The sequence below is a fragment of the Crotalus tigris genome, unplaced genomic scaffold, assembly GCF_016545835.1.
Source record: "Crotalus tigris isolate CLP2741 ecotype Arizona unplaced genomic scaffold, ASM1654583v1 scf7180000018806.1695572, whole genome shotgun sequence".
NCBI classification, from domain to species: Eukaryota; Metazoa; Chordata; class Lepidosauria; order Squamata; family Viperidae; genus Crotalus; species Crotalus tigris.
This window is the reverse complement of record NW_024097205.1, coordinates 897,551-923,671: the sequence shown is the minus strand read 5'-3', so window position 1 is coordinate 923,671 and position 26,121 is coordinate 897,551. Positions and strand designations below refer to the sequence as shown.

The window sequence follows — 26,121 nt, the reverse complement described above, 5'->3', positions numbered from 1 at the left end:
TTCCAATTAAGAGAATCACCCACAGTCTTTAAGCAAGACGTTACATGACGGCACCACATGATCTTCTGCTGGCTTCTCTGTTGGCTTTGCCAGCTGAGAAGGTTGCAGATAGTGCTCATATCACCACAGGGATACTGTGATAGTTGTAAGTGTGAGGACCGGTGATAAGCCACTTTTTCAGCACTGTTGTAACTTTGAACTGCAGTAAACAAATAGTTGTTAAGCAAGAACTACTTGTATCCACTTAATTTTTGCTTGGTGGAATATTTGAATATCAAATAGGTATGGTATCATGAGGCAATGTGTAGGTTTACCCATGTCTAATCAGATAATAAGGAAGTAAGTGTTACTGCAAATACTAATCTCCTTGACTCAGGACAAAGGATATTGCTCAGTGTTCAAATATAATTTATACATTTTTCTGGCTTAAATACTTTATCTCAAACCTATGATATGCTTTGTCTTGTAAATTTTATGTTACTTTATAAACACAGTTGTAGGCTATCGAGATGTATATAGATTCACTGTGTTTACAATGATATTTTTAAGAGATTGGCAGCCACTTGTCTGAAATGGCATAGGGTCTCCTACTTGAGCAGCGGGTTGGACTAGAAGACCTCTAAGGTCCCTTCCAATTCTTATTCTGTATGTTATAAACTCACATCTGACTTAAATTTTCTTCATAAAATAACAATCTTTATATTGCTTTTCTTTTGTTCATAAACTTGACCGTAACTACATAATTAAATCTATTGTCTGAGTCCTGACTATATGGGAAAGCCAATCTCATTTTATCATTATGTAGCCATATCTTTTTCATATATAATTTTCATACTTAGAGAGAAGTCCTGCTTTTCATTCACAGACTATAAGATTGTTGATTGGCATCTTGGAACAGTTGGAAAAACCCTCAGAATGCTTAAGACTAAACTTATTATACTTATAGGAAGTTTGTAATATAATTATCTATACTTGCACGTTCTGCTGTTAAAATGGAAGACTTCTACAGCAGAAGAATAATTTTGTGTATCCGTTGATCTTGCAATATGTGGTCAGAGCATTTATTCTCCATGCATGTCTGAAGTTGTTGTTGTTGTTAATTGCGAAGTGTCCGACCCATTGCAACCCCATGGACAACGTTCCTCCAGGTCTTCCTGTCCTCTACCATCTTCTGGAGTCCATTTAAGTTCACCCTACTGCTTCAGTGACTCCATCCAGCCACCTCAGTCTCTGTCATCACCTTCTTCTATTGCCCTCAATTTTTCCCAGCATAGATATATCCTACAATCTAATTTACTCCACAATATTCTTTCCCTAGTTTTTTGTATGCTATATTTAATGTTGCTAGCGAAAAGTTTCTATGAGAATAAGTATAAACTTTGAGAGGCTTCTCATTTTCTTTATTACATTGTAAATCACTGCTGTGCACATAGAAAGCATTAGTCAAAAATATTTTGCTGATTGAGTTCCTATTTAGTATTACTGACTCATCCTCATAATGTAACAATAATGGCTGAAGTTTATTAAAAATAAAACATGTTTGATGATTTTTTTTTTGGTAGCTTCTAGTTCAGAACCAATGTATTGGTCAAGCTTTATGACAAGTAGCATGCAGCTTGCAAAAGAATGTCTTAGTCAAAAACTGACAGATGAACAAGGAGAAGGATCCCAGCCTTTTGAAGGACTTGAGAAATTTGCTGAAACAATTGAAACAGGTACTGTTTGCTTCATAAACTGCAAAGCCAGATTATCAGTTAACCAAAAGTATATTTTGTTAATTGGGTCACAATAATTGTCAAGTTTTAAAATGTGGCATTATTTAGTAGCATGTAAGCACTGCTATGCTCTGATGGGACAGGTTTGCATGCATAAATCACTGTTTCACAATAGTTAGGTAGGAATCGAAGCCAGTGACAATGTTCCATAGTCTCTTTCTCCCAATATTTTAGTCCTTACGTGTTTTCTACCCAGATGGTATCTGAACGGTTACAAGAAATGCACATAACAGTTGCTTTTCTTACACAGTGATTGGTGCATTGTAGTCTGATTTTTACTTGGGAGGGGGGATGAAAGAGTTCATTTACCTGTTTCATTAAAAGGAACAGTTGCAGCATCATTAATTACTTTTTTTATCCTGTATTTCTAGCTGTCAGACGCAAAAAGATCAGGAGCCAGGGTAGAGTTCAAAAGCACTATGAGCTTATTTCATGTTATCTACCATGTTTTTCCAAAAATAAGACCTGGTCTTTTTTTTTTTTGCCTCCAAAAGAGGCATCAGGTCTTATTTTCAGGGGGTATCTTTTCCATGGTCTCACCTTGCAGCGGTGGCATCGACAGCCCCGCCCAGCCGGCCCACTTCTTCTGCTGCCAAAGGAAATGCATCTACAACTGAGAATGGAGCTCAGGATTGATGCACACAGCATCCCCCCCCCCCAGCCTGCATTTTGCCATCAGAGGCCTTTCCGGAAGGCCTCTGATGGCAAAATGCAGGCTGGGGGGCGCCGCAGAAGAAGTGGGCCAACAAGGCAAATGTTGATTCATGGGAGGCATGGCTGCAATGATAAGTGGGTGCAAGGCACATGGGGCAGCTCCAACCCCCCACACCCACCCTAGTTTTTTTTTATTTTTAGGTGTGCGCCTTGCAAAACTAGGGCTTACTTTTGAGGTAGGGCTTATATTAGGCCCACCTTCAAAAATAAAGCTAGGGCTTATTTTGGGGGTAGGTCTTACTTTCGGGGAAACACAGTATATGCAGGAATCTGGTCTATGAATGGTCAAGGCAATTTGGCACCAGAGTCCAGATACTCCAAGGATGGCTGGACTTAGGTCTCTTTTGGGGCCTTAGTAGTTCCAAACATGATGTGTTTAATTCCACCCTGGAGCTCAATCTGATCATCTTCTACATCACCCAGCGGATGCTTTAGAAATAGGCACTTCAGTATCTACTTAGCTGATGCAACATTATATAGATTTTTAAGTATTTATTTTCATCTGGCTCAATATATTATGTGATCAATCATGATTTATAAACGGTAGTTTACTGCTCAGTGTGATGTGTATTGGCTTTGTTTTGATAACATGATTCTTTCTACCTAGTCTGAACCCAGCAGGTGTTAACACTACTTGTTATCTTGGTATTTTCACTATAGTTTTAAGAAGAGTGAAAATCAATTTTTTAGACACTGTTCTGAGAATTGAACATGTGCCAGATAATTCTAAAAGTGGAACAGCACTGGAAATTCATATTGAGAAGTAAGTGAGTTTTATTTATTATTTTAAATGATGGCTGGAATAGAATCAGTACTTTATGAGAATTTAAAATAAAGGTTCTACTGTATTACTCAATAACAGAACTTGACATTATGTCTGTAGCAATAGTGATTAGGATTTTAAACATGTAAGAAAATGGAGGAATTTTGTAATTAAATTAGTGCATTAATGTTATTAGAGGTTAAGCTGCATATGCTTCTGTGCTCATGTGATACAATAATGCTTTGCTAGATTTTTATGGAGATTCTCAATAATCCAGGTCATGATTGTCCCAAAGGTGCTTTTTCCAAAAGGCAACTGGACTTTCTTGGTTTTTTTCTTTGAAGCTATTTGTTTGATATAAAGAAGAAAATTATAAATTTATATTCTATTCTTATTTCATTATTGATTTCTGCTTACAGAACGATGTACTGTGATGAAACTGCTGATGAATTTTCTGGAAATGTACATCAGCCCACAGCTTTTGCTCACAAACTATTACAGCTCTCAGGTGTTTCATTTTTTTGGGATGAATTTCCAGCATCAGCAAAATCCTCTCCAATCTGTTCCACTACACAGTTGGTAAAATTCTGTATTTTTTTTGTTTATTGTATTTCTATAACTCCAGAAATTCAGAATTCAAAATATGAATCCATAAAAGCAAAATAAATTGAAAGCATAATATTGATTCAATAAAAACAAAAAAATAATATAATATAGAAATACAAAATGCTAATGCAGGGGTCTTCAAACTCGGCCCTTTTATGACTCATGGACTTTAACTCCCAAAATTCCTCAGCCAGGCACACTGGCTGAGGAATTCTGGGAGTTGAAGTCCATGAGTCATAAAAGGGCCAAGTTTGAAGACCCCTGTGCTAATGTGTTGTAGCAACCATTTATTTTGTAAATTCCCTCCACTGATCAGTGTTTTTAGCAGGCCAGCAAAAGTGATAGCCTAACTTTAGTGGGAGAGTGTTCCATTATTTGGCCGACAAAATTGAAAATCATTGCTTTTCCCTCTGACCTCAGAGGCATGAGGGACCATTAAAAAGTGTTGACACAAAGTATTCAGTGGATGTTCAAGGGGCTTCTTCCATATGGAGCAGCCCCCAATTCCAGTTGAACTTCCAGTGAAGAAAATGGCAGTCTCATGACCAAAACTTCAGTTCCATGGACCTGGTAGTTATTCAGCAGAGATAGTAACCTTCCATCTATTCAGACTAGATAGTTGCTGTCATTGTCAATATTCCAAGGACTTGTATAGTATTTGTCATGATGGAGACTGAAAATATACATAAATTTATATACAGGTAGTCCTTGCTTAACATCCACTTGTTTAGTGATGCATTTGAAGTTATGATGATGCTAAACAAGAGAGACTTGTAGTTGCAGCCAATGTAGCATCCCTGATTACTACCTGCAATCTTCACTGTCAAGTTCCATTAAGCAAAATCAGTGGGGAAATCTACAAGAAATTGCAAATGATAATCATTTGACCAACCTGCAGTTTTGTGGAATTTGCCTAACATTGGCAACTGGGACAATCAAACTGCTGTCATAAGTTGGTGAGGTTACGTGACATTGTGCTTTATGACTTTGTCACTAAGCAACAGACCTTGCTCCTCCAGTTACCATCAATAAGCAAGGACTACCTGTATAGTTATCTGTATGTATTGTACATAATTATGTATTTAAAGCATTCCTGCTTTAAGGTAAGCATTCTTGCCAGTTTCTCTCCCAATTTTCATATTTTCTCTCCCAAGCGTTTGCAGTTTTGAATGTCTGTTTTTGTGAAAGCTAAATTGAGCAATTTAGCATTTACCAAAATTTTGTTAAATCCAGCCACACAGATTATCATGTGTTTGTAACATATAGCAGTATAAAATATTCTGAATTAAATATTCAATGTTGCTTCATGGTCAGTCTCCCAAATTGTTTAATATTATTTCAATTTACCATTGCCTTTTTTTTCTGGGCAGTTTCCTGTAAAGCACAGATCTATCACCACCAACCATGTTATTATTTAAAATGCCTTTAAGATCTATTGTCTCTGTTAGGTTGGTGTTTAGTTTTGTATTAAAAAGAAATGAAGTGAGGAAGGGTGCTTCCTAAATTAGAGTTATCTTGCTACAAACTAGGACAATAAAACAAGGAGTTTGTTAAACAGTTTGGCATATGCTAATGTATAAATCCAACTCATAATCTAAGTGACCTATATCACATTCTGGTCAAAGTATTATGCACTATGTTTATTTATCAAATTAGATACTACCCATCTCATTATCTAAATGTCTCTGGGTGGTTTATAAGTGAAAATCATAGAACCATATAAAAAGATAAATTAAAATAGACTAAACTTGATGAAAATCAAGTAAAAATAAAGAAAAAAGATAAGTTAAAGGGCAGAAAGAGCACTCTTAAGGCACCCCCAAGGTTGCATAGTGCCCTTGGATCCCCATGCAAGTTGGCAGAGTCATATCTTCATATTCCTCTAGAAGGCCAGGACATAAGGCAGGGAAATTGCAGAAACATTTTGCTATAAAATCTCTGTTAAATTTGTAATGTTAACAATGTTTTTATCCCATTATTCTTGTGTTTTTAGTTTTATGCTAGTACTGAAAATTATGTACTATAGTTTTCAAATAGCTTGAATACATATATTTCTGCACACAGCAAGAAAGTGTGCTTTTATATTACCTCTGAAAATGTATTTTATTTATTTATTTTAAAGTTAGCAGAACCAAAGCTTTCACCTAGCTGGAATCCAAAAATTATGTATGAGCCACATCCTCAACTACCACGAAATCTACCTGAAGTTTCTCTCTCAGATCCTGTGCAAATATGTAAGTTGATTGGAAGAATGGAACTGAGTCTTACATTAAAGCAAAATGAAGTGCTTCCAGGAGCAAAGGTTAGTTGTTGATTGTAGTCATATTTTCCCCCTTCCCCCCATTGGTACATGTTATTCAAGTCTGGGTGTAAATATCTCTCTTTATTCTGCATTCCATTTTTCCTTGATAAAGTTTTTTTGTATATAGTTGAACTCTGTTTAGTCTACTGTGTAAAAGTGAAGGATAAGCATGTTGTAATTATATTAAGCCATTGTTTGTTCATTATTTAAAATCAGCGCAGATAATCTGAAGTGTGTATGCTTGCTTTCTTGTAAATGTTTCATTATCCAACTGTGCAATATCATCAGCACTAATGATGTTACCTAGATGGGTAATGTCTGCAAGAAGACAACTAAGCTCAGAGAGAACTAAGGACTTCCCAGTTCAACCTGCCCCCCCAAATATTCTTTTCTATGGATACCATATATTTCAGATGTATAAGCATGTCTGCACATAGTAATAAAGCTTGGAGCTCGAGATGCTAACTTCTATGTATGTAAAAGGAGACTGTTCAGTTTGGACATACCAAAGAAGTTTTATAGACAACTAAGCTAAGACATACGAATGCTAATCAAAACTAATATGCAAGCTGGATTCTAATAAGTCATTATATTTCACAGACTAACAGTATCCACAGTTTATTTCAGAAGATAAAGAATTAAAATCAGAGATGAAAGTACTATTTTTGTTCAATGGCAAGACTGATAACTGCGATAACTGGTTCTTATCAAATGTATTATTTTTTTTAAGCTGGACGTAGATGGACAGATAGATTCCATACACCTGTTCCTGTCACCCAGACAAGTACATCTTTTATTGGATATGTTTGCAGCCATTGCCAGACCAGGTAAGTTGAAATTGTGTTGATTAATATAATTGAAATAAAGGGAACAATCTGAGTTTTGCATGTTGCCAAGGTTTTAAATATTTGCTGGCAACTTTTTTTTAATGTAGTTACAGGAAGGGTACAGCTTTTAAAGGGGAAGCAGGGCTGATAATGTTATGCCAACATTGGAACAATGGGGCTGAATTATTTCAAATATACAGTAGGCTTTGAAGCTAAGGTGGGGAAAATTGTGTTTCCTGGGACTTAGAGAAATAGAGAGCATATTTCTTCTATTTTGTGTTTCATTGCAGAGAATCCTGGCAGAATAGAATTATCTAATAAAGATAGAAAAAATCGGCCAATGCAACAAGAAGATGAGTATCGAATTCAGATGGAGCTCAATCGTTACTTGAGAAAAGAAACTTTGCCAGTAGGTACAAAGTCTGATATGAATTTTTATGAAGCTGAGGCAGCTAGAACTCCTTCAAGTCGTGGTGAGCAAACAACCTAAGCTTCCTAGTATATGGGCATATTGCTATTTATATGGGTTTGCAAATAATGCTAACTTATGAGTTTTAAATAATGATTTATGGACTTGATCTTATAGAATTAAACATTGCATTTAGCCAGAAACAAACAAGCCACATAATAGTGGCCATTGTAGCTTAGCATAAATCAGTGATTGAAAAATTGAATTGTAAGAAATTCAATATTTGTTTATTTTCCTCCTTTCTACTCCTCCACAATTCAGAAGTATTGACAGCTTGCATAAAACTCATTAAATATCCACAATACAACACCTGTAAAATTAGTAAAACAACATCCCTCAGACCGAAGTATTTTTATGAGTCAAAGCCTGAGTATCATCAGTTCATACTAAATATTTTAAAGTCATTGAATAATATTGAACATAACATCTCAGAATGAAAGAAAGGTCTTAAGCACTTAGACATCAGATTTAATTTTGAATATGATATATTTTTATTGTCTAAGAGCAATCCCATTGTCTCTTGTGACACAGCAAGAAACAATGAGACAAAAGTAGTAACAAGCATATCTAATGTTATCATTCAAATTCCACCTTTAAAACATTTATGTTCCAACATATGATGCAAGTAGATAAGTTGTGATATTTGAATCATGATGCCTATTTCATTATTTGCACATTTTCTCACTTGTGAATGCTGATAAGTAGCTAGTGAGCTTTGTTGATATATTATTAATAGTTAACCAGTGTTAAATATGTATAGTTTATTGTTATACTAGATAATATACTTCTCAATTACCATGATATACTAAGAATTTGACAGTGGGGAAGTTGGTGTAGAAGAAATTCCAGATAATCTTAAATTATATAGTGGCTTTTAGGGAAATATATATGATTCAATACACGGTACGTACATGTATATATATGATTTCCTCCTTCTCTCTCTCTCTTTGTTTTTTTTATTTTGAATGTTACAAACATATCTATTTTTTTCTTTTAGAAGAAGAGGTTTTCTTTTCAATGGCTGACATGGAGATGTCTCACAGTCTTTCTTCATTGCCACCTCTTGGAGAACCACCAACTATGGATTTAGATCTTTCTTTAACTAGTACATATACTGCTACCCCAGCAGGATCTCCACTTGGTGCTGCCGCAGTATGTAGTACTTAACTGTTTGCATTTGAGCAAAGGAACTTTTTGTGTTTGGGAGCGATTGTGTTTGTAGAATATACTAAGCTAAATTTAGTGATAACCATGGCCAAAAGCAAACATGCCAGTTATCCAACGTACAATCACATTTACTACCCTAGTATTGGTTCTGCTTATTGCAGTAAGTTTTGTGCTGGTTAATTCTCCAAGTTTTTAATATATGTTTGTAAATAGCACAGTCCATAATGGTCTGATTGGCTTTAGAGGCAAAATGCATGAGTTGTGGACAAGCTAATCCTGATTCTGCCGCAGCTCATTTGTTTCCAAAAATGTCTCTCTTCCTGTCTACCTATCGTATTTATTTATTTGTGTTACAACATCTTATATGCTGTTGTATTTCTGTAGAAATTGAAGCTCTTATATTTATAAAATAAGTTTCAAAACAAATATTGGTACAGTTAAAAACAGTAAAAATTGTATGTCACTATTCACATATAGCATAATTTTACTTCTCTCCAGATCCTTTCTGAAGAGTTATGTTTTTTATAGTTATCCAAAAAATTAGTAAGGTCATATCTGGGGACATACTTTCCAAAGGAAGGGAGCCATTACTGAGAAGAGTTAATCCCAGATCCTTGAAGCAAGCATCCACTAGTGAGGGGGCTCACAACAAACTCTTTATCCTGGATTTTACTGAACAGTCAAAATCACCTTGGAGAACATGGTAACAGATATATACAGTGCTTGAGCCGGTTGGGGTTTTAAAGTATCAGCCAGCACCTTGAATTGCATCTAAAAGCTATTTGGCAGCCATTGCTACTCCCATATTAGTGGTATTGGTGAACCTTGGTATTATCATAACTACAGAGATTGCAGTATATTTTACAACTGAAACTTTTGGATGGCATTCAAGAGCAGCTGCTCTTAAGATCATTGTTATAATCAAGCTGTGAGGTAACAAGAGCATTAATGACTTCAATAAGTGATCCAGGAAAGACTGCAATAGGCACACAATAACTAATTGTGCACTACTGGTTATATCCTCCACCTGGAACAACAAGTATCATGAGTTCAAATTGCAGCATAGCTCCATCTAAGAGAATGCTGCTCAGCACAAAAGCTTTCAGCAATAATCAGGATCTTCATTCCATTTCTTTATCAGCCCTGGGTAGACATATATAATTGGGTATCATCAGCATATTGATAATACTTTACATTGTACTGGTGGCTAGTTCCTATGAACGTTCAGGCAATAGAGGGGAAGAGAGTAAGCCTTCCAGTAACCCATAGCAAAGTGGCACCACCATATCTCTCTGTCCACTATATCTGGAAAAGCCCAGTCATGAATGAAAACCACTGAAGAAGAGTACCCATCTTCCAGCTTTTTCAGTCAATCCAGATTAATGTTATCAAAGGCCATTTTGTTGGACAGAATGGAACCATGATGATTGTAGTCCCTATATTCTGTTCCTGCAGTAATCATCAACAAAAGTGATGAATACAATCTTAATTGCATGCCCAGACCTGGGTCCTGATTGAAAAGAGTCCAAATAATACATTTCATCCAGAGATCTCCATGTTGTTATTGTTAATTGCGAAGTCGTGTCCGACCCATCGCAACCCATGGACAACGTTCCTCCAGGTCTTCCTGTCCCCTACCATCTTCTGGAGTCCATTTAAGTTCATGCCTACTGCTTCAGAGAGAGATCTCCATAAGTGTAGTCAAATCACTTTCTCAGTAATCTTACCTAAAAATGGTTGGAGACCATTGTCATTTGTAATAATTTTTTCAGTAGGGAATACTTTTGGCTCTTATGAAATTCAATTACTCTCCCAAAGAGAGTAATTGAGTCATGACTTGTGTTGACGGACCCAACCCACAACACAGGCAGATATACATTACATTTTTTTTGGGGGGGGGGGAACATTTCTGTCATTTATTATTAAATAACTTACAGAGTGCTGAAATGTTACATAATGCAAGCATAATAACATTTATGTTCTTATTTTAATAGGAGTCAACATGGGGAGAATTTGATCAAAACAAGCAGGAACTGCCACAGTTGAGAAGTGCATCATTTACTCCTAACACTGATCATTCAGTTCCACTACGAAGAACTTGTAAGTGAAAATTGGGGAATAGCATGCCTCAGTATTCAAAATCAGCATAGCATAGTTTTCAACACTGTGCAATAAAACCTTTTTGTTTGTTACTTTTAGTACTTTTATTTTCACCTGCTCTTTTATTATTAGTCTCCTCATTTTAAATCAGAAGCAAGATTTCCAATATTCATAAACTAAGGTGTCACAGTAATCTCTTTCTTTACCTGGTTAAGAGGCTTACTGAAACAGATAGTCCTCAACTTACAACTGCAATTGAGCCCAAAATTTCTGTTGCTAAGTGAGACAGTTACTAGGTGAGCTTTGCCCCATTTTACAACCCTTTTTAACAATTGTTCAGTGAATCACTGAAATTGTTAAGGGAGTGACAAGGTTGTTAAGTGGCTTCTGGTTTCTCTGTTCACTTTGCTGTTTAGAAGGTTGAAAAGGTGATCACATGGCCCCGGAGACACTGCAACAGTCATAAATATGAACCAGTGCCAAGCATCTGGATTTTGATCACATGACTATGGGGCTGCAATGGTCATGAGTGTGAAAAACAGTCATAAATCACTTTTTTCACTGCTGTTGTAACTTTGAACAGTCACTAAATGAACTGTTGTAAGTCGAGGACTAGCTGCGTTAGCATATTTAATCTTATTGGATCAAAAGTAGCAGCTGATTTTTGGGTGTTTCAAAAGGTCAAACTGAAGTAACTTATTTGACTTTTTATATATGAAATTCTGCTAATAATTTTATTCAGCTCTATTTCATAAAATTTGGATAGTATATACGTTTCTTGTTTCAATCCCTCCCACATTACTTATATTTTCATAACTGAGAACGCTAAAAATGCAAGAATGTAACTAAGCTATGCTTGCTTCCATATATATATATATTGCTAAGTGTGAATTTAAATATGATATACCACATATTTACTTTTTAAATTATTTGTATTTTTATTATTGAAAAGCATAAATAAGGTAGCTAGATACCTTATTTATATAGTGAGTTAAGGCATATTTGAAATTCTCTTTACTTAAGAAGGTAAGTATAATATTAAGCATATAATGTAATATATATTTAGTTAATACAAATGCTACTTTCTTACATAAGCAGAATTTCAAATGCCTCAATTACATAGATAAGGTATCTAGCTTCTGTATATATGATTTGATTAATAATACAATACAGTAATACTATATTACAGTTATAATTTAATACTTAATGCTGACGTTATAGTAATTAAAAGTGATGTTAAATTGTAAAGACAAACTGTTGAAAACTATTTTAAATAGTATAATTTTTATTTCATTCCAGCTCTTCCATCCAGATCTATTTCAGTGGATGAGTCTAAACCTGAACTTCTTTTTAGGCTAGTAGTGGGTGCTTTCTCGATGTCCGTGCTCCATATTGATCCTTTACCACCACCTGAAACTTCAATAAACATTAGCCCGCTAACATCAATGGCACAGGATTTTTTTACCCAGATAGAAAAAGTTGATCCAGCTCAGATTCCCACAGATGATTTTTTGTTGCTCCGAAAAATATTTGCAAAGGCTTGTTCACATGACCACCTTCGGTACATTTTTTCTTGTTTATCTACTAATAGAACAAACAAAGCAACAATAGTCTATATGAATGATGATGGAATAACATTAATTTATTGTTTAGTTAATTTATACATTTACATTAAAGCATAACAGCTTTCAAACATAAAAGATAATCCTTTGAATAGAAATCTGATTTGAATCCCTCCTAATTGTAGTAAGAAATCCACAGTAATTTATTCAACAACAGTTGAATTTGTTGTTGATATGAAACATATTATGGTAGAACCTGTTTAAAGTGCCTGGTTGATGATTTTAAGTATGGAGACAAATTGCATTGGAGTATTTTTTATTTTTGTTTTTATTTATTTATTTAGTAATAGTAGTAAAGTTGGAAGGGACCTTGGAGGTCATCTAGTCCAACCCCCTGCTCGGGCAGGAAACCCTACGCTATTTCGGACAAATGGCTGTCCAGTCTCTTCTTAAAAACTTCCAGTGTTGGAGCATTTACTGCTTCTGGAGGCAAGCTGTTCTTGTATCTCACCTTTATTATTTTTTACAAATAATTCAAGATAGTGAACATATCCAATCTTCCTCTTCCTGTTTTTCCTACAACAACCACAACTCTGTGAGGTGGATTGGGCTGAGAGAGAGTGACTGGTCCAAAGTCATGCAGCTTTCATGCCTTGGGCAGAACTTGAACTCATGCTCTTCCGCTTTCTGACCTGTTCCCTTAACCACTAGCTCAAACTAGCCAAATTATTCCTTTTCCTCTATTTGCAAGAAGTTGTCCACCATTCTCCGTCACAGAGTAGGCAGTTGGATGTTTTTGGGAAATTTCAAAGCCTGGACTACAGAGCAAGTTTTGCCATTCTTTCTTTCTTTTTTTAATTCTTGACCAAATTTTCTTTTTAGTGGCAGATAGCATTTGGAAATAGATTATTTTTTCATGTATTTGAGATATTATTGCATGTTAGAAAAAGTTAGCAAAACAATTTTTTTATTTTGGCAATTAAACTTTGTCTTTCCACAACTTTTTAACAATCAGTAAAGAGCAATTACCTATGTGTTCGTTGATTAATGGTTTGTTCTTTTGTTCTCATGATAGATTTATAGGTACGGTCCTCAAAATGTCCTATGAGCAGCGACAAAGATCAACCTCTCAGTGTTTGAATACAGATTTATCTATTGGACAGATGGAACTTCTGGAATGCCTGTTTTCTACAGACTCCCATTCCCAAATACCTCACTATACAGAGGTAAATTATATGTATGAAGTTAATATTAGCAATTGAAACACATTTGAGAAAAATATGAAATTGTGTTCCCTTATATTTTTACATATATATAAATTGCATTCAGTGGGTAAATGTGTAAACATGATTGCTTTATGACAATTGACTTTTTGGTAGCTAGATATTTGGGTTGGAAATACCTGTTTAGAAAAAGTTGCTCCAGGCAGAAGTATAATCCAAAATGCTTAACTATTTTTTTTCCTCTTTAAAATCCTTGGGGCTCCATTTTTTCTAATATTCAAGGGTGTAGCAAAATACAGAACTAAACAAAATTTTAGGGATCTAAAATCTATTGCTGCAGGTTGCTCTAGATAACATAAAAAAGCAAGGAAAATATCAATACTCTGGGTTGCTTGGTGAAAAAATCATGTAATGAAATGAGGTGAACAATAACATTCTTATTTTTTTTCCAAATATATTGGATTTTATGTCATTCTGATAATCTGCTGCTAGCGTGGTAATAACCCAAAGAACAGATTTATTTCCCATTCCATAACTCCATGTCTGCACCTCCTCCCTAGTATTTTGGAGGGCCGAGGGGATTTCACAGTAGACGTGGAAACCCATTCACAAAATGGTAGATGGTGTTTTTGGTTTTTCTAAGCTGTCTTAATTACAGTTATTAGCAATTTTGTTGTCTTTCTTTTAAAGCTCCTTAGGTTTAACTCTGAAAAGCAAGAAAACAAATTACATTCTCCCTCATGCCTTCAACTTCATTACAAGCACTCAAACAATAAAGGGCCTCAGGTAAAGTTGATAAAATTGTTTTCTCTGATTTTTTAAATATATAAATATAAATTTATGCAATTGTGTAGAAATAGTATTTTACATTTGTAATAGGTCTGTAGTGTTTTATTAACAGGGTAGCCAGGGGAGACTGAGCTCTGTTCCCCAGAAAGCAGATTTACAAGTCAAGTTGAGTCCAGCATTCTGTGAACTGGATATTAGCATTGTAGACAGACTAAATTCATTGCTTCAACCACAAAAGCTTACCACAGTGGAAACTATGGCATCCCATATGTACACTTCTTACAACAAACATATTAGTCTGGTAAGTAGAAAATCATTCTGCTTTACTTGTGTATTGGTTACATTTTGATTATTTATGGAAAAAAATGATTTGTTGGAAGTTTGAGGTACTGACATTTTTGCTTTTTATCTATTTGTTTACTTATTACTCATATAACTATCCTCAAGATAACCCAGAGCAGCAAACAATAAAAAGACAAAAAACAAAAATAAATTGTTGTAAGATACACAAAATAGAATAAAAACTAATAGAAAAATTTCACCAAGGCAATTCAGCAATAATATTAGACAGAATTTTCCTGACCCAATGCCTGAGAGGAAAGCCAGGCATTAAGAAAAGCGTCAGCCTAAAAATGTCTTTTAGTGGAGTGATGTATACATAGGAGATGATCTAAAGGTATCTCTTGGTTGGAAGTTTCAGTATAAGATGGGTGGCTATACAAAATATTTAAATAAATAAATACATAAATACAAACATTAATTTGTAGGGATAGTCCTCAACAGTAATTGACCCTGGACTTGCATTTATAAATCAAGGCACCCGCATGACTGGATGTAATTTTCTGGCCTTTTTTGTGGTGATAGTCAAGCAAAATTCAAGATCATTAAACAAATGCCACATTCATTAACTAAGCCCATTCATTTGAATGGGCGTTTTTTGGTCAGAAATCAGCAAAAAATGCTGAAAACGGACAAAAAACATTGTGAAACACCTTAACCTGTTGTAAAGCTGACCCATCTGACATGCGGTTGCATGACTGCGGGATGGGGGCAATGATGCAACCTGACTACCTATATACATAAACATATATAGTAAAAGTTACTAAAAAATATACACCATCTAGTGAAAATTATAGATATTTTCTAGAATTCAGAGATCCATTGAATCTTCAATCCCACTCTAGTATCTGTATGCCTGGATTTCATCTTCTCTTGCCCAGAATTACATGACATGGGGAAGATGTCTAGCCCTGAGTGAAGGGTTAGTTTGCAAAAACTCCCAGTGTGAGTTTAGAAATCTCATAAACAGTTTTATGATCTATTTGTTTTAATACTACATTGTGTATATAGCAACCATAAGACATGGACAGTTTCAGCTAAGAAATTTAGTATAACACACAAATATATATATTTCAATTAAATCCCCCCCCCATGCTTTAAAAACAGTGTTTATTTTTTATTATGCAATTTTAGCACAAGGCGTTTGCTGAAGTTTTTCTGGATGATTCACGTACTCCCACTAATTGTAAAGTATCGGTTCAAGTGATTGCACCAGCTCTGAAGCTTTCAGTTCGCTTCCCAATACCTGACCTACGATCAGATCCAGAACGAGGACCGTGGTTTAAAAAATCACTTCAGAAGGAAATTCTTCAATTAGAATTTTCAGACACAGAACTTAAAACAGAATTTATTGGAGGGCCATCTTCAGAGCAAATTCAATTAGAGCTCACTTTTAAAGAACTAACTGGTAAGAAAGCAACCAGTAACTGTTTATAATAGTGGGTGCCATAAGTACACAAGTGGTTGGGTAACAATAGCCTATTTACTATTCCATATTTTTCTATTTTAAGAATACAGTGTTCTTTAGGAAGGGAAAGGAAAATAATTTTATGCATTTGATATATAAATGAAAATAATTATAACTTTAAATAAAGCCCTTATGTTTTTGTTGTCTTAAGACAGGGGTGGGGAACTATGGCTCTTTTATAACTTCTGGGAGTTGAAATCCACAAGTCATAAAGGAGCCATAGTTCCCCATCTCTGCCTTAAGAGGTCATAGTCTGCACTTACAGGATAGCTACTTTTCTATGTAATTGAGTATCATGGTTGCAAAAGACTATTTCTTTTGTAAAGAATATAAAGACACGACAATTTTAATAAGTTTCCTGTATGATTTGTTATTGCTTTGCTACTGTTCATAGGAACATATGTAATTATTTTCTCTGTTTTGGTTGTAGGATCTTTTGAAGAAAATGAAGACCAATCAGCTATACAGTTTTTTAAAGTTTCCAGTGGTGTTCTTGGGGAAATGGTTTCATCAGACAATTTTGACTGGCCACGGTAAAGAAAGATATTTCATCTTCCTACTGCATTCTTAAAACATTGATACATTGTCATACAATGCTTGTTTTATTTATTCCCTGTTTAAATCCTGAGTTTTCCTGTCCAAAAACCATATTATTAAAGCCAAATTAATTATAGTCTGACAAATATTGCAAAAACGGTTGAATGTGATTGTAAGAGTTGAATATTATAATTTTTTTATTTATGTTTATAAATTAGACACGTCCCCTATTGCTGTGGAGGTGCTTTATCATACCCCCCGATTAAACAATCCTCAAGTCAAGTATGGAACTCTATGCTCTGTGACAATAACTAGATGGCTCTCTTGACAATAATACAAGTGATTTCTCATTGCTTCTGCTAGGATATGTTTAAATTTCCTACTTTAATCTACACCTTTGGGATTTCCTGGTGGCCCCCTATTTAATTACTAACAAGATCTGACCCTGCGAAGCCTTTTCCAGATTTGTCAAGGTCAGTTAGGTCCCATCATCTCAATCCATCATAACTATTATTAAGATATATACGTAATAATAATTTAAAACATCAAGAATAAAAGTATCATTGAAACACTTTACAAATCAGCATATCATATTGTTGGCTTATAAAGACATTAAAAATATATGAAATGTTAAGAATGAAATGAGAAAACCCGATAGTATAAGGTGAAAAGGGTGCTATAGGAAAAGGAATGAAAAGGATGTATGTTGTTTCATGCTTACCTTTCATAACAATGTAAAACATTTAACTGTTTTGAGAATTTGCTGTGTTAATTTGCTTGTTTGGAAAACAGGATTGTACTGAAAATAAACCCACTTGCTGTACACTCCATTTTGGAAAGAATGGCTCCGGAGGAAGAGGAGGAAATTGATGGTCATTTTCATGAGGAAGAAGAAGGAGTATGTCAATCCCTGAAGGATCTATGTGATCTTAGAAGACCAGAACCATCTCCCTTTTCCTCTCGTAGAGTAATGTTTGAAAATGAAGAGGTAGGATGAATATTCATGTTTAGGGGTCATTTATATGATTTTGGGAATTTACATTGTGTGTTTTTTAAAGGGTATCTGTGTATTAAACTCAAAATGTATTAGCACAACTAATAAAACTAACAAAAAGAATAATGCCAAGTAAGCACAGCCTGATTTCAATTTAGGAACTTAGAATTAGTTCTGTGCTGCTTCATTTACAATTATATTTTGAAGTTATTGATCATAAAATACTGTAAAACTCAGTATCTGACCATTCATCCATTACATTTCTAGTCTACAGAACAACTCTGGGTGGCTTCATAATTAGATATAAATAATATATAAGAAAAATACGGCAGTAGCTTGAAGGGGCCTGACCACTGATAATGTAAAGCTTAGAGGAATAGCCAAGTTTTTAAAATTCATTTAAAGGAGAGCAGATTGAGGGCTTTGTGGATCTCCAGAGGTAGTTCCAGGTACAACAGACTTGCTTCCTGCATCCAACTTGATTATACCGCTTAATTGAAGGGACCCTAAGCAAGCTGGTTCTGTTGGATCATATAGGACAGGCAGACATTACTGAAGGGTAGATTATTCCTCAAATAATTAGGCTCTAAGCCATGCAAGTCTTTAAAAATAATCACAACCTTCAATTGTACCCAGAAATTAATAATAATTAGTGCAACTCACAGAACAGAGGTGTTTTCTGGGCATGGCTGTCTCAGAATGCAGCAGCACAAATGATGATTGCGCATGATTTGCTGCTGCATTCTGGATCAGCTGTAGCTCTTGGTGATTTTCAAGAGTAGCCTTATGTAGGTCTTTTTTTTTCATTTTTTTAAAATGTTTTTATTCATAATACAATTAAAACAACATTGGACAAACATGACATTCCAGAATAAATTTTCCTATCAGTTCCTATCATGGTACAAAAGTTTAATACATCGTTCTTAACCTCTATATAAGCCTCATCTTCTATACAATACAATTATATATACAATTATATGTACAGTTATATATATCTTTTAATTCTACCATTAACTTGAAGTCTAAGCAGTTCTCCTTAATTCATACCAATGGTAAAATTTGCCCCAGATTTCGAAGTATTCGTGTTCTGTCTTGTCTTTCATAATCATTGTAAGCCTGTCCATCTCAGCACATGATAAAATTTTATGCAGGATCTCTTCTTCCGTTGGAGTTCCCTTATTCCTCCAATTTTGAGCAAAAACCAGTCTGGAAGCTGTTAAAATGTGTAGCATTAAATAAAGTACGCAGCCTTATGTAGATCTTAATGCAGTAGTTCACCTGCAAAGTGAGCCATTGTAGTTATAAGGATTTCTTGGTTCAGGAATGGATACAATTGATGTACAAGCTGAACTTGTGGAAAAGTCTTCCTAGCCAGATCTGTCTCCTGCTCCTTGAGAAGAGTTGAGAGCTCAGGATAAAACCTAGATTGCATACTAGACCTCATGGGGCACTGTAACTCTATTTAGGTCCAAAAGTAGAAGATTCCCAAGAATTAGGTGGTCTACGACTCTACAGCCACTTGGGTCTGCTAGGAATAAACTTCTGTTCTTCCTCATCCAAACTCCAGCATCCTCTAGACACTGAGACAAGACAATACCACTGGACATGGTTTCTCTAGGGCTGAAAATTATTAGCTCAAAGTTGCCCAGCTGACTTTGTACCTTTTAATATTAGATAGGAAATAATTATAGGTAATCTGTGTTCAGTTTTGCTTTTGAAAGAGCTGCTCTGAGAGTTACAGGGGAGAACCATATTACCAGAAATCTGTTTTGCTTAATAGAAATGTTTCATGTAGGGCAGTGTTTTTTAAACCTCCCCCAGCTCAAATTATTTGAGGATAGATCAGCTGATACTAGCTCCTGTACATAGGATGTAATAAGCCATACCTTTCCACACATAGAATTAATCTTCCTAAGCACCCTAACCATTCCTACCTAGATATATCTTCTGAAGTGGCAGATCTAATAAACAGTATTGCTTTGCCCAGTAAGCATTTGATAAATGGCTTGTGCTCATTAGTGTACTGCATCTTTCCAATGATTAATTATCATAAGCTCTTTAGCCAACATGAAAGCTCATTTAAGGTGATTAGTTAGCATGATTACAAACTATTTCCCTAAGACAAATCTGTACAACACTTAGAATTGCCAAAAGCTTAATTATGAACTTTATTGTATACTTAGGAATGTAGGACGTTGATGGTCATTTAGAATATTACACTTCAGATACCTTAGCAGGTCCCTAGATTTAGAGCTTCTCTGCAAAACAAAATTATTTGCTTTCAAAACTTTTTTAGTTTTAATTGGTATATGAACATGTCTCCAAGATGTCTGTACTTTGATTAAGTATAAAATTTGATGGACAACATTAGTCAAAGTGCTACTTAAAAATAAAATTCAAAGACTCTAGGTCTAGTGTGTTTTGGTAGCCTTTATCACCTCAAATCTCACATTAATTGATTGTCCTGGGTTGAGGCAACAACAAAATTGTGATAAATATTTTAACCATTTTAATTTTTAAATTGAATTTAAACAAAGTTTATTTGAAAATATGCCCAATTTTTTTTTTCTGGAAAGAGGATATGCTAAAATTGATACTAGAGTTTCCATTTCTGATTGTACTTCTAGTTTTATTATTTCTGCCTGTTTTATTTTTCCCATTTGTTTCATTTATAGATGGTGATGCCAGGAGATGCAATAGAGATGACTGAGTTTCAAGATAAAGCAATCAGCAATTCCCATTATGTGTTAGAACTCATGTTGCCAAATGTTTATTTAACATTACCAAACAAGAGTTTTTATGAGAAACTTTACAATAGGCAAGTATAAAATTAATGCCATTGGAGGCATGTTGAAATAAAAATCTGGGAAGGTAACTTTCTTCCCCTGCAGTCGGTTATTACATCTTCACATGATCCTAAGAATTCCTTAGCCTGCTGAGAGGTATTTTCAGCAATTAAAGGAAAGTGCAGGATACTTAGTTTGTCAAAGAAAAAGCATGAGGTGTTTTGGAGCACCAGCCTATAAATTGATTTCTGATTTCTGGAAAATATTTGAACCATATTCATATGTTTGTATGTATCTGTGCTGTTTCTAAAGAAGTATATTACAGGTACTCCTTGACTTACATTAGTTCGTTTAGTGACCATTTAAAATTACAACAGCACTGAAAAAAGTGACTTATGTCCATTTTTCACATTTACGATTGTTGCAGCATCCCCATGGCCACGTGATCAAAATTCAGATGCTTGGCAACTGGTTCATATTTATAACAGTTGCAGTCCCGGGATCATGTGATCACCTTTTGCAACCTTCTTACAAGCAAAGTCAGTGGGGAAGCCAGATTCACTTAACAACCATTGCAACATTGGTTGCAATGATTCACTTAACGGTGGTAAGAAATGACATAAAATGGGCAAAGCTCACTTAACAAATGTCTCACTTAGCAACAAATTTTGGGCTCAAATGTGATCATAAGTTGAGGACTACCTGTACACATTTGCATGTTGAGTTGTAAGACAGTTACCCTTTTTTGTCTTATCTTAATGTTTCTTCCAAATATATTTAACAAATATAGTAAATAAGGAAGGAAAGGTAAATTACCAGCCTATGTTTATCTGATATACAGGTGTTTCTCTGATGCATAGGTTTCACTCCTCTGTTAGTATATATTACTGATTTGCATATAGTTAGTCATTTTAAAAATATTTTTCTACAATATAGATTTGTTGTGATTCAATTTGTTCCCATATTTACTTGGTTAATATTCAAGTTTTTTCTTTCTTTCTAGGATTAGTAATGATCTATTATTGTGGGAACCCACAGCTCCCTCTCCTGTAGAAACATTTGAGAATATTTCATACGGTGTTGGGATTTCAGTCGCCAGCCAGCTGATCAACACATTTAGTAAAGACAGTTTTAACCAGTTCAAATCTACTATTCATTATGGTAATGTATTCCATTATATATATATATATATATATATATATATATATATATATATATATATATATATATACACACACAAAGTTATTCTGTTAAACAAAAATAGGAGTACGTATTTATGGTAATCTATTTAAAAAAAATTAAGAATTAATACTGGGAAAATCTGTACGTACTCTCAACCTAGGTATATTGTCCACCTAGATTTATAGTTAACAAGCTATCTTTATTAGTTCCAATAATTAAATCTTTAATTGTTTTTTATAGATGATGAGAGTGGATCTGAGGAGGAAACATTACAATATTTCTCCACTCTTGATTCTAATTATTGTTCCCGGAGAAGGAAAAAAAACGAATTGCAAAACAAAAGCACACAGAATTTTCTTTCACTTCTTTTAAATATAAACCATGGATTATTGTCAATATTGACAGATATCAAGGTGAGATACCAAAGTATGAATGACTAATGTAGTTGGACATGTAGGATTTTATGTATAAAACACTATTTTGGTATGCTTACATTTGGCAAAAACCCCACACATTTTTCATTAAAAAAAAAAAACTAGCTGTTAGTACAGCTGTTAAGAGAGCACCTGGGAAGTCCAGGGCCATTGACTACATTGAGAAGAAAAAAGATCTTCAGAAAGCAGCAGCGACCATTTCAATAATAGTTCTAAGAAAGCTGCATATTGTAGACAGAGCACCAGGTGTCAGGATCAGATCAAGGATGTCTTTGTCTTTGTGTATTAAGCAGAATAATATTCTTAGGAATAATACAATTCATTCTAAAACAAAGGCTATCAGATTCAACCAGAAAATGATATTAATATATATATTTCACTTTTTCTGTAGCAGGATGATGGAAGTGTATTTGAAGACAAACATGGAGAATTTTGGTTTGAATTTTGTAATGGTTCTTTATTTTGTGTAACCAAGTATGAAGGTTTTGAAGACAAACATTATGTATGTCTCCATTCTAATAGTCTCAACTTATATCATCAAGGTATGAAATTGAACTGTTAGTGTAAATATGAATTTGTGTTCAGCTTTTTGAAATGATGGGTTAGTGAAAATTATAAAATGTATTACAGTTTTTGAAACAAACAAATGTGTATAATTAACTTTTTTTGCTAGTATTAAAAGATTAATTTTGTACTACTGTGTTGCTAAAATAGAATTATATTTAATTACACTTCATTCAGAAAATTGGAGCTAAGTGTTTTTAAGAATATAGTAGGACTTTAATTTTGCTTATGGAACAAAAATTAAAAGGTCAATAATTGATGTATTTATTCATCCATCTCCATTTGTATGCTGCCTAATCTCACAACTCATCTTTTATTATCAGTAGTTTATATTTAATTAGAATTTTAGTGGTTTATAGAACTATCTATACAGAGAAAGATGGAAATAATTTGGAATAATTATGTCAAAACTGGATAGTATAATGCTTTGGATTTTGTTCATAAAAGATGCTTTGGAATAGCAATAGCACTTACATATCGCTTCACAGTGCTTTACAGCACTCTCTGAGTGGTTTATAAATGTCAGTATATTGCCCCCAACAATGTAGGTCCTCATTTTATCAATCTTAGAATGGAAGGCTGAGTCAACCTTGAGCTGGTCAGGATCAAACTCCTGGCAGTGGGCAGAGGTTGTGTGCAATATTGCATTTTAACTGGTGTTCATGTCACATGGAAACAGTTACGACTTTTTCAATAAATCATAGAGAGGTCCTGCATACATAGTCCTGCTTGTTCCATACAACTTTTTTCAAACATATCTGAAGCATTACAAACTCTAAACAAAAATTAAGAGTAAAAATGTACTATACTTTTAAGGTACATGCAGCTTGGTACATGAAAGTAATAGGAATGAATTCCTCAGTTTTAGTTCCATTTGAATCATTGAATCATTTCATCAGTTTTCCTGACAGAAGTGTCTCTGGCATGCTTGTCCATGCACAGAAGTTCTAGGAAGGGTTTCAAAGCAACTGTGGCAAGCTTTCAACAGCTACTTTATTACACAAATACAGAGAGGTATTTTATCTTCAAGCAATGCACCTTGCATAGCTCTATGAAAAACTCTACTGATAAGTGTGAGCAATGTGAGACAGAATTATGTTGACAATTTTCTAGTTTGACTCTCGTTAACAATGTCTTATGCATTCAGAATGTAAGAGGACGATGCTAGTCATTAGTAAGTTTATTGAAGTATTTCTCTGGGCTTCTGCTCCCAGAAGGGATCAGTAATGTATTGTATTCTAATTTTTAAAATACCTTTTCTGATTTTTTTGTGTGTGTAGTAGTCAAATAAATTGCTGATCCTTGGCAAACTTTGATGTTTAGCGAAATATATTGTAGAAATTTCTTTTTATTTGTATATAATAGAAAACGGATTGTGCAATACTTAGAGCAAAGACAAAAAGGTGCTTTGGCATGCAGTTGAAGCCTCATTGTTGTGCAAGTTCATAAACTAAATGTGTCTTCCTGGAATTGCACAGCAACTCCATTATTACTAAGGAACATATATTGTTCCTAAGAAAAGGTGTGCTTTTTAAAAATGTTGTAGACCAGTGGTTCTCAACCTTTCTAATGCCGCGACCCCATAATACAGTTCCCCATGTTGTGGTGACCCCCAACCACTTATACATCACCGGGTGCCAGGGGCGTGGCCAAAGAAAAGAGGGAAAAATGGCAGACCCCCGTGAAATGGTCATTTGGTGACCCCCGTGAAATGGTCATTTGACCCCAAATGGGGTCCCGATCCACAGGTTGAGAACCACTGTTGTAGACCATTGCCACCTGTGTGCTCCCAAATACCTTTTGTTTTTGAATACAAAGCAGTCATTGTCACTATGAATATTACCAGACTTTGGCTATCTTCATTTTTTCTGAAAGAGAGAATGTGTGTTTTCATTCTACATTCCAAATTGCTTTAAGTAATAAGCAAATCATCCTTTTGCAGGAGTGGTAGAAGAGACAGTGTCTCTGTCCGAAATAAAATTGCCAAGTGCAACACATCCACATTGGCTAGAACCTACTGTTTATTTTTCGGAAGAAGAAGGTTCCAATACACCTTTTCCAGATGGTGTAGGAGCAGAATGCTTAAGCATGTTGTCAGTTGCAGTTAAAATACAGTCAAATAAATCAGAGATAAATACAAAGGTTTGTATTTAGAATTAATTAATTTATTATTTATTTACCAATACATTTGAAGGGGTCCTTGGTGCTCTCTGAGCTTGCTTGTTTTCTTGCAGACGTTTCATTACCCAAACTATGTAACATCATCAGTGCTTATCAATACATTTATATTTTGACTTTCCTTTGAGAGCTGAGGATAGCATATAGGAGTATCCCCCCTCATACACACACACCCTATTTTATCCTTACAGTAAATTCATTAGATAAGATTGCATTATGAGAAAATGACTGGCCCAGTCAGTAAATAGAGTCAGGTAGGAATTTGAACCATAATTCTATACATTTGGCTCTGTTTGCTAGAGCTATTTGGGCATCTAGTCCAACAACTCTGAAAGGCACCACTTTATCATTGCACTATAAATTCTTTGAATTTCCAGTCAGATAGTAACTTAATATACTGTTTACATTGTTCTTGTTATGGTACTAACATTATTAACATTGTTATTGTCAAAGAAAGGATAGGCATGTTCATTTAATTCCAAACATTTCAAATCATTAAACTAACTTGATATACTTTGTTTTCTAGGAGTTTTTAGTTGCAGTTGGCTTAAGAGGAGCCACTCTGCAGCATAGAGTGCTTCCTTCTGGTTTAAGCTGGCATGAACAGGTATATCACTTTGCTTTTTGATTTCAATTACTCGTCACTCAGTCTAATGACCTTACAGCCAAATGAAACAACTGAGAAACATTATAGATTTTCACAGATATTAACAGAAAAATCCTTAATTAGATAAAAATGCCTAATGATAACTTAAACATACTCCATAGAATGTAGAACATATATTGCTAAAGAAAAAAATAGGCTGGGAGAATGGCACGAGTTACTTGAAAGAAAGTCTGCATCCTGAACAATAGCATCAATTTTATGGAAGATATATAGGTCATTTTTGTCTTATGACCATTTATTTAGTGACCATTTGAAATTACAAAGCTGCTGAACAAGAGGACTTACGACCTGAAGTTATGGCCATTGCAGTATCCCAACAGTCATGATTGTGACACTTGCGACCCTTTTGCACTTACAACTAGTTGCCAAGTGCCCCACAATTATGAGATCACTATTTGCAATCTTCCCTGCCAGCTTCCCCAGAAAGTTAAATGCCACTGGCCCCTGCTAAGAGAATTCCCTCTAGTTTCAGGGGGCTGGCAAAAAAAGTCCATGCTGAAGCAGGATTTTTAGCCACAGAGGAGTTTCAGTTTTGGAGCAGAGAAAGTTGATTCTCCACTCAGGGCTAAAAATCCTGCTCAGATTTTGGCAGGAAGGATTTTCAGCTCTGGATCAGAAAGACTGATGATGTTTCCATACGCTCATTCTCCAAACCACACAAGATTTGCAGAATGA

General features: G+C 34.8%; 1 protein-coding gene across 2 annotated transcripts in view; it reads left to right on the top strand.

Moving 5' to 3' along the window:
- The window catches only part of ATG2B (autophagy related 2B), a 53,942-nt gene that overhangs the window by 7,585 nt on the left and 20,236 nt on the right, over nucleotides 1–26,121 (top strand). Inside the window, exons 3-23 of one of the 2 annotated variants that reach the window (XM_039356191.1) lie at nucleotides 1,563–1,715; nucleotides 3,150–3,252; nucleotides 3,672–3,831; nucleotides 5,981–6,160; nucleotides 6,891–6,987; nucleotides 7,278–7,460; nucleotides 8,454–8,608; nucleotides 10,618–10,723; nucleotides 12,023–12,284; nucleotides 13,361–13,511; nucleotides 14,199–14,294; nucleotides 14,410–14,598; nucleotides 15,771–16,044; nucleotides 16,535–16,637; nucleotides 17,434–17,629; nucleotides 20,311–20,453; nucleotides 21,425–21,582; nucleotides 21,844–22,016; nucleotides 22,429–22,579; nucleotides 24,544–24,743; nucleotides 25,306–25,386. In XM_039356191.1, the coding sequence (XP_039212125.1) occupies nucleotides 1,563–1,715; nucleotides 3,150–3,252; nucleotides 3,672–3,831; nucleotides 5,981–6,160; nucleotides 6,891–6,987; nucleotides 7,278–7,460; nucleotides 8,454–8,608; nucleotides 10,618–10,723; nucleotides 12,023–12,284; nucleotides 13,361–13,511; nucleotides 14,199–14,294; nucleotides 14,410–14,598; nucleotides 15,771–16,044; nucleotides 16,535–16,637; nucleotides 17,434–17,629; nucleotides 20,311–20,453; nucleotides 21,425–21,582; nucleotides 21,844–22,016; nucleotides 22,429–22,579; nucleotides 24,544–24,743; nucleotides 25,306–25,386 (3,314 nt within the window). Of the gene's footprint in view, nucleotides 1–1,562; nucleotides 1,716–3,149; nucleotides 3,253–3,671; nucleotides 3,832–5,980; nucleotides 6,161–6,890; nucleotides 6,988–7,277; nucleotides 7,461–8,453; nucleotides 8,609–10,617; nucleotides 10,724–12,022; nucleotides 12,285–13,360; nucleotides 13,512–14,198; nucleotides 14,295–14,409; nucleotides 14,599–15,770; nucleotides 16,045–16,534; nucleotides 16,638–17,433; nucleotides 17,630–20,310; nucleotides 20,454–21,424; nucleotides 21,583–21,843; nucleotides 22,017–22,428; nucleotides 22,580–24,543; nucleotides 24,744–25,305; nucleotides 25,387–26,121 lie in introns of those variants that run through there. The other variant, XM_039356192.1, reaches the window with a different exon arrangement.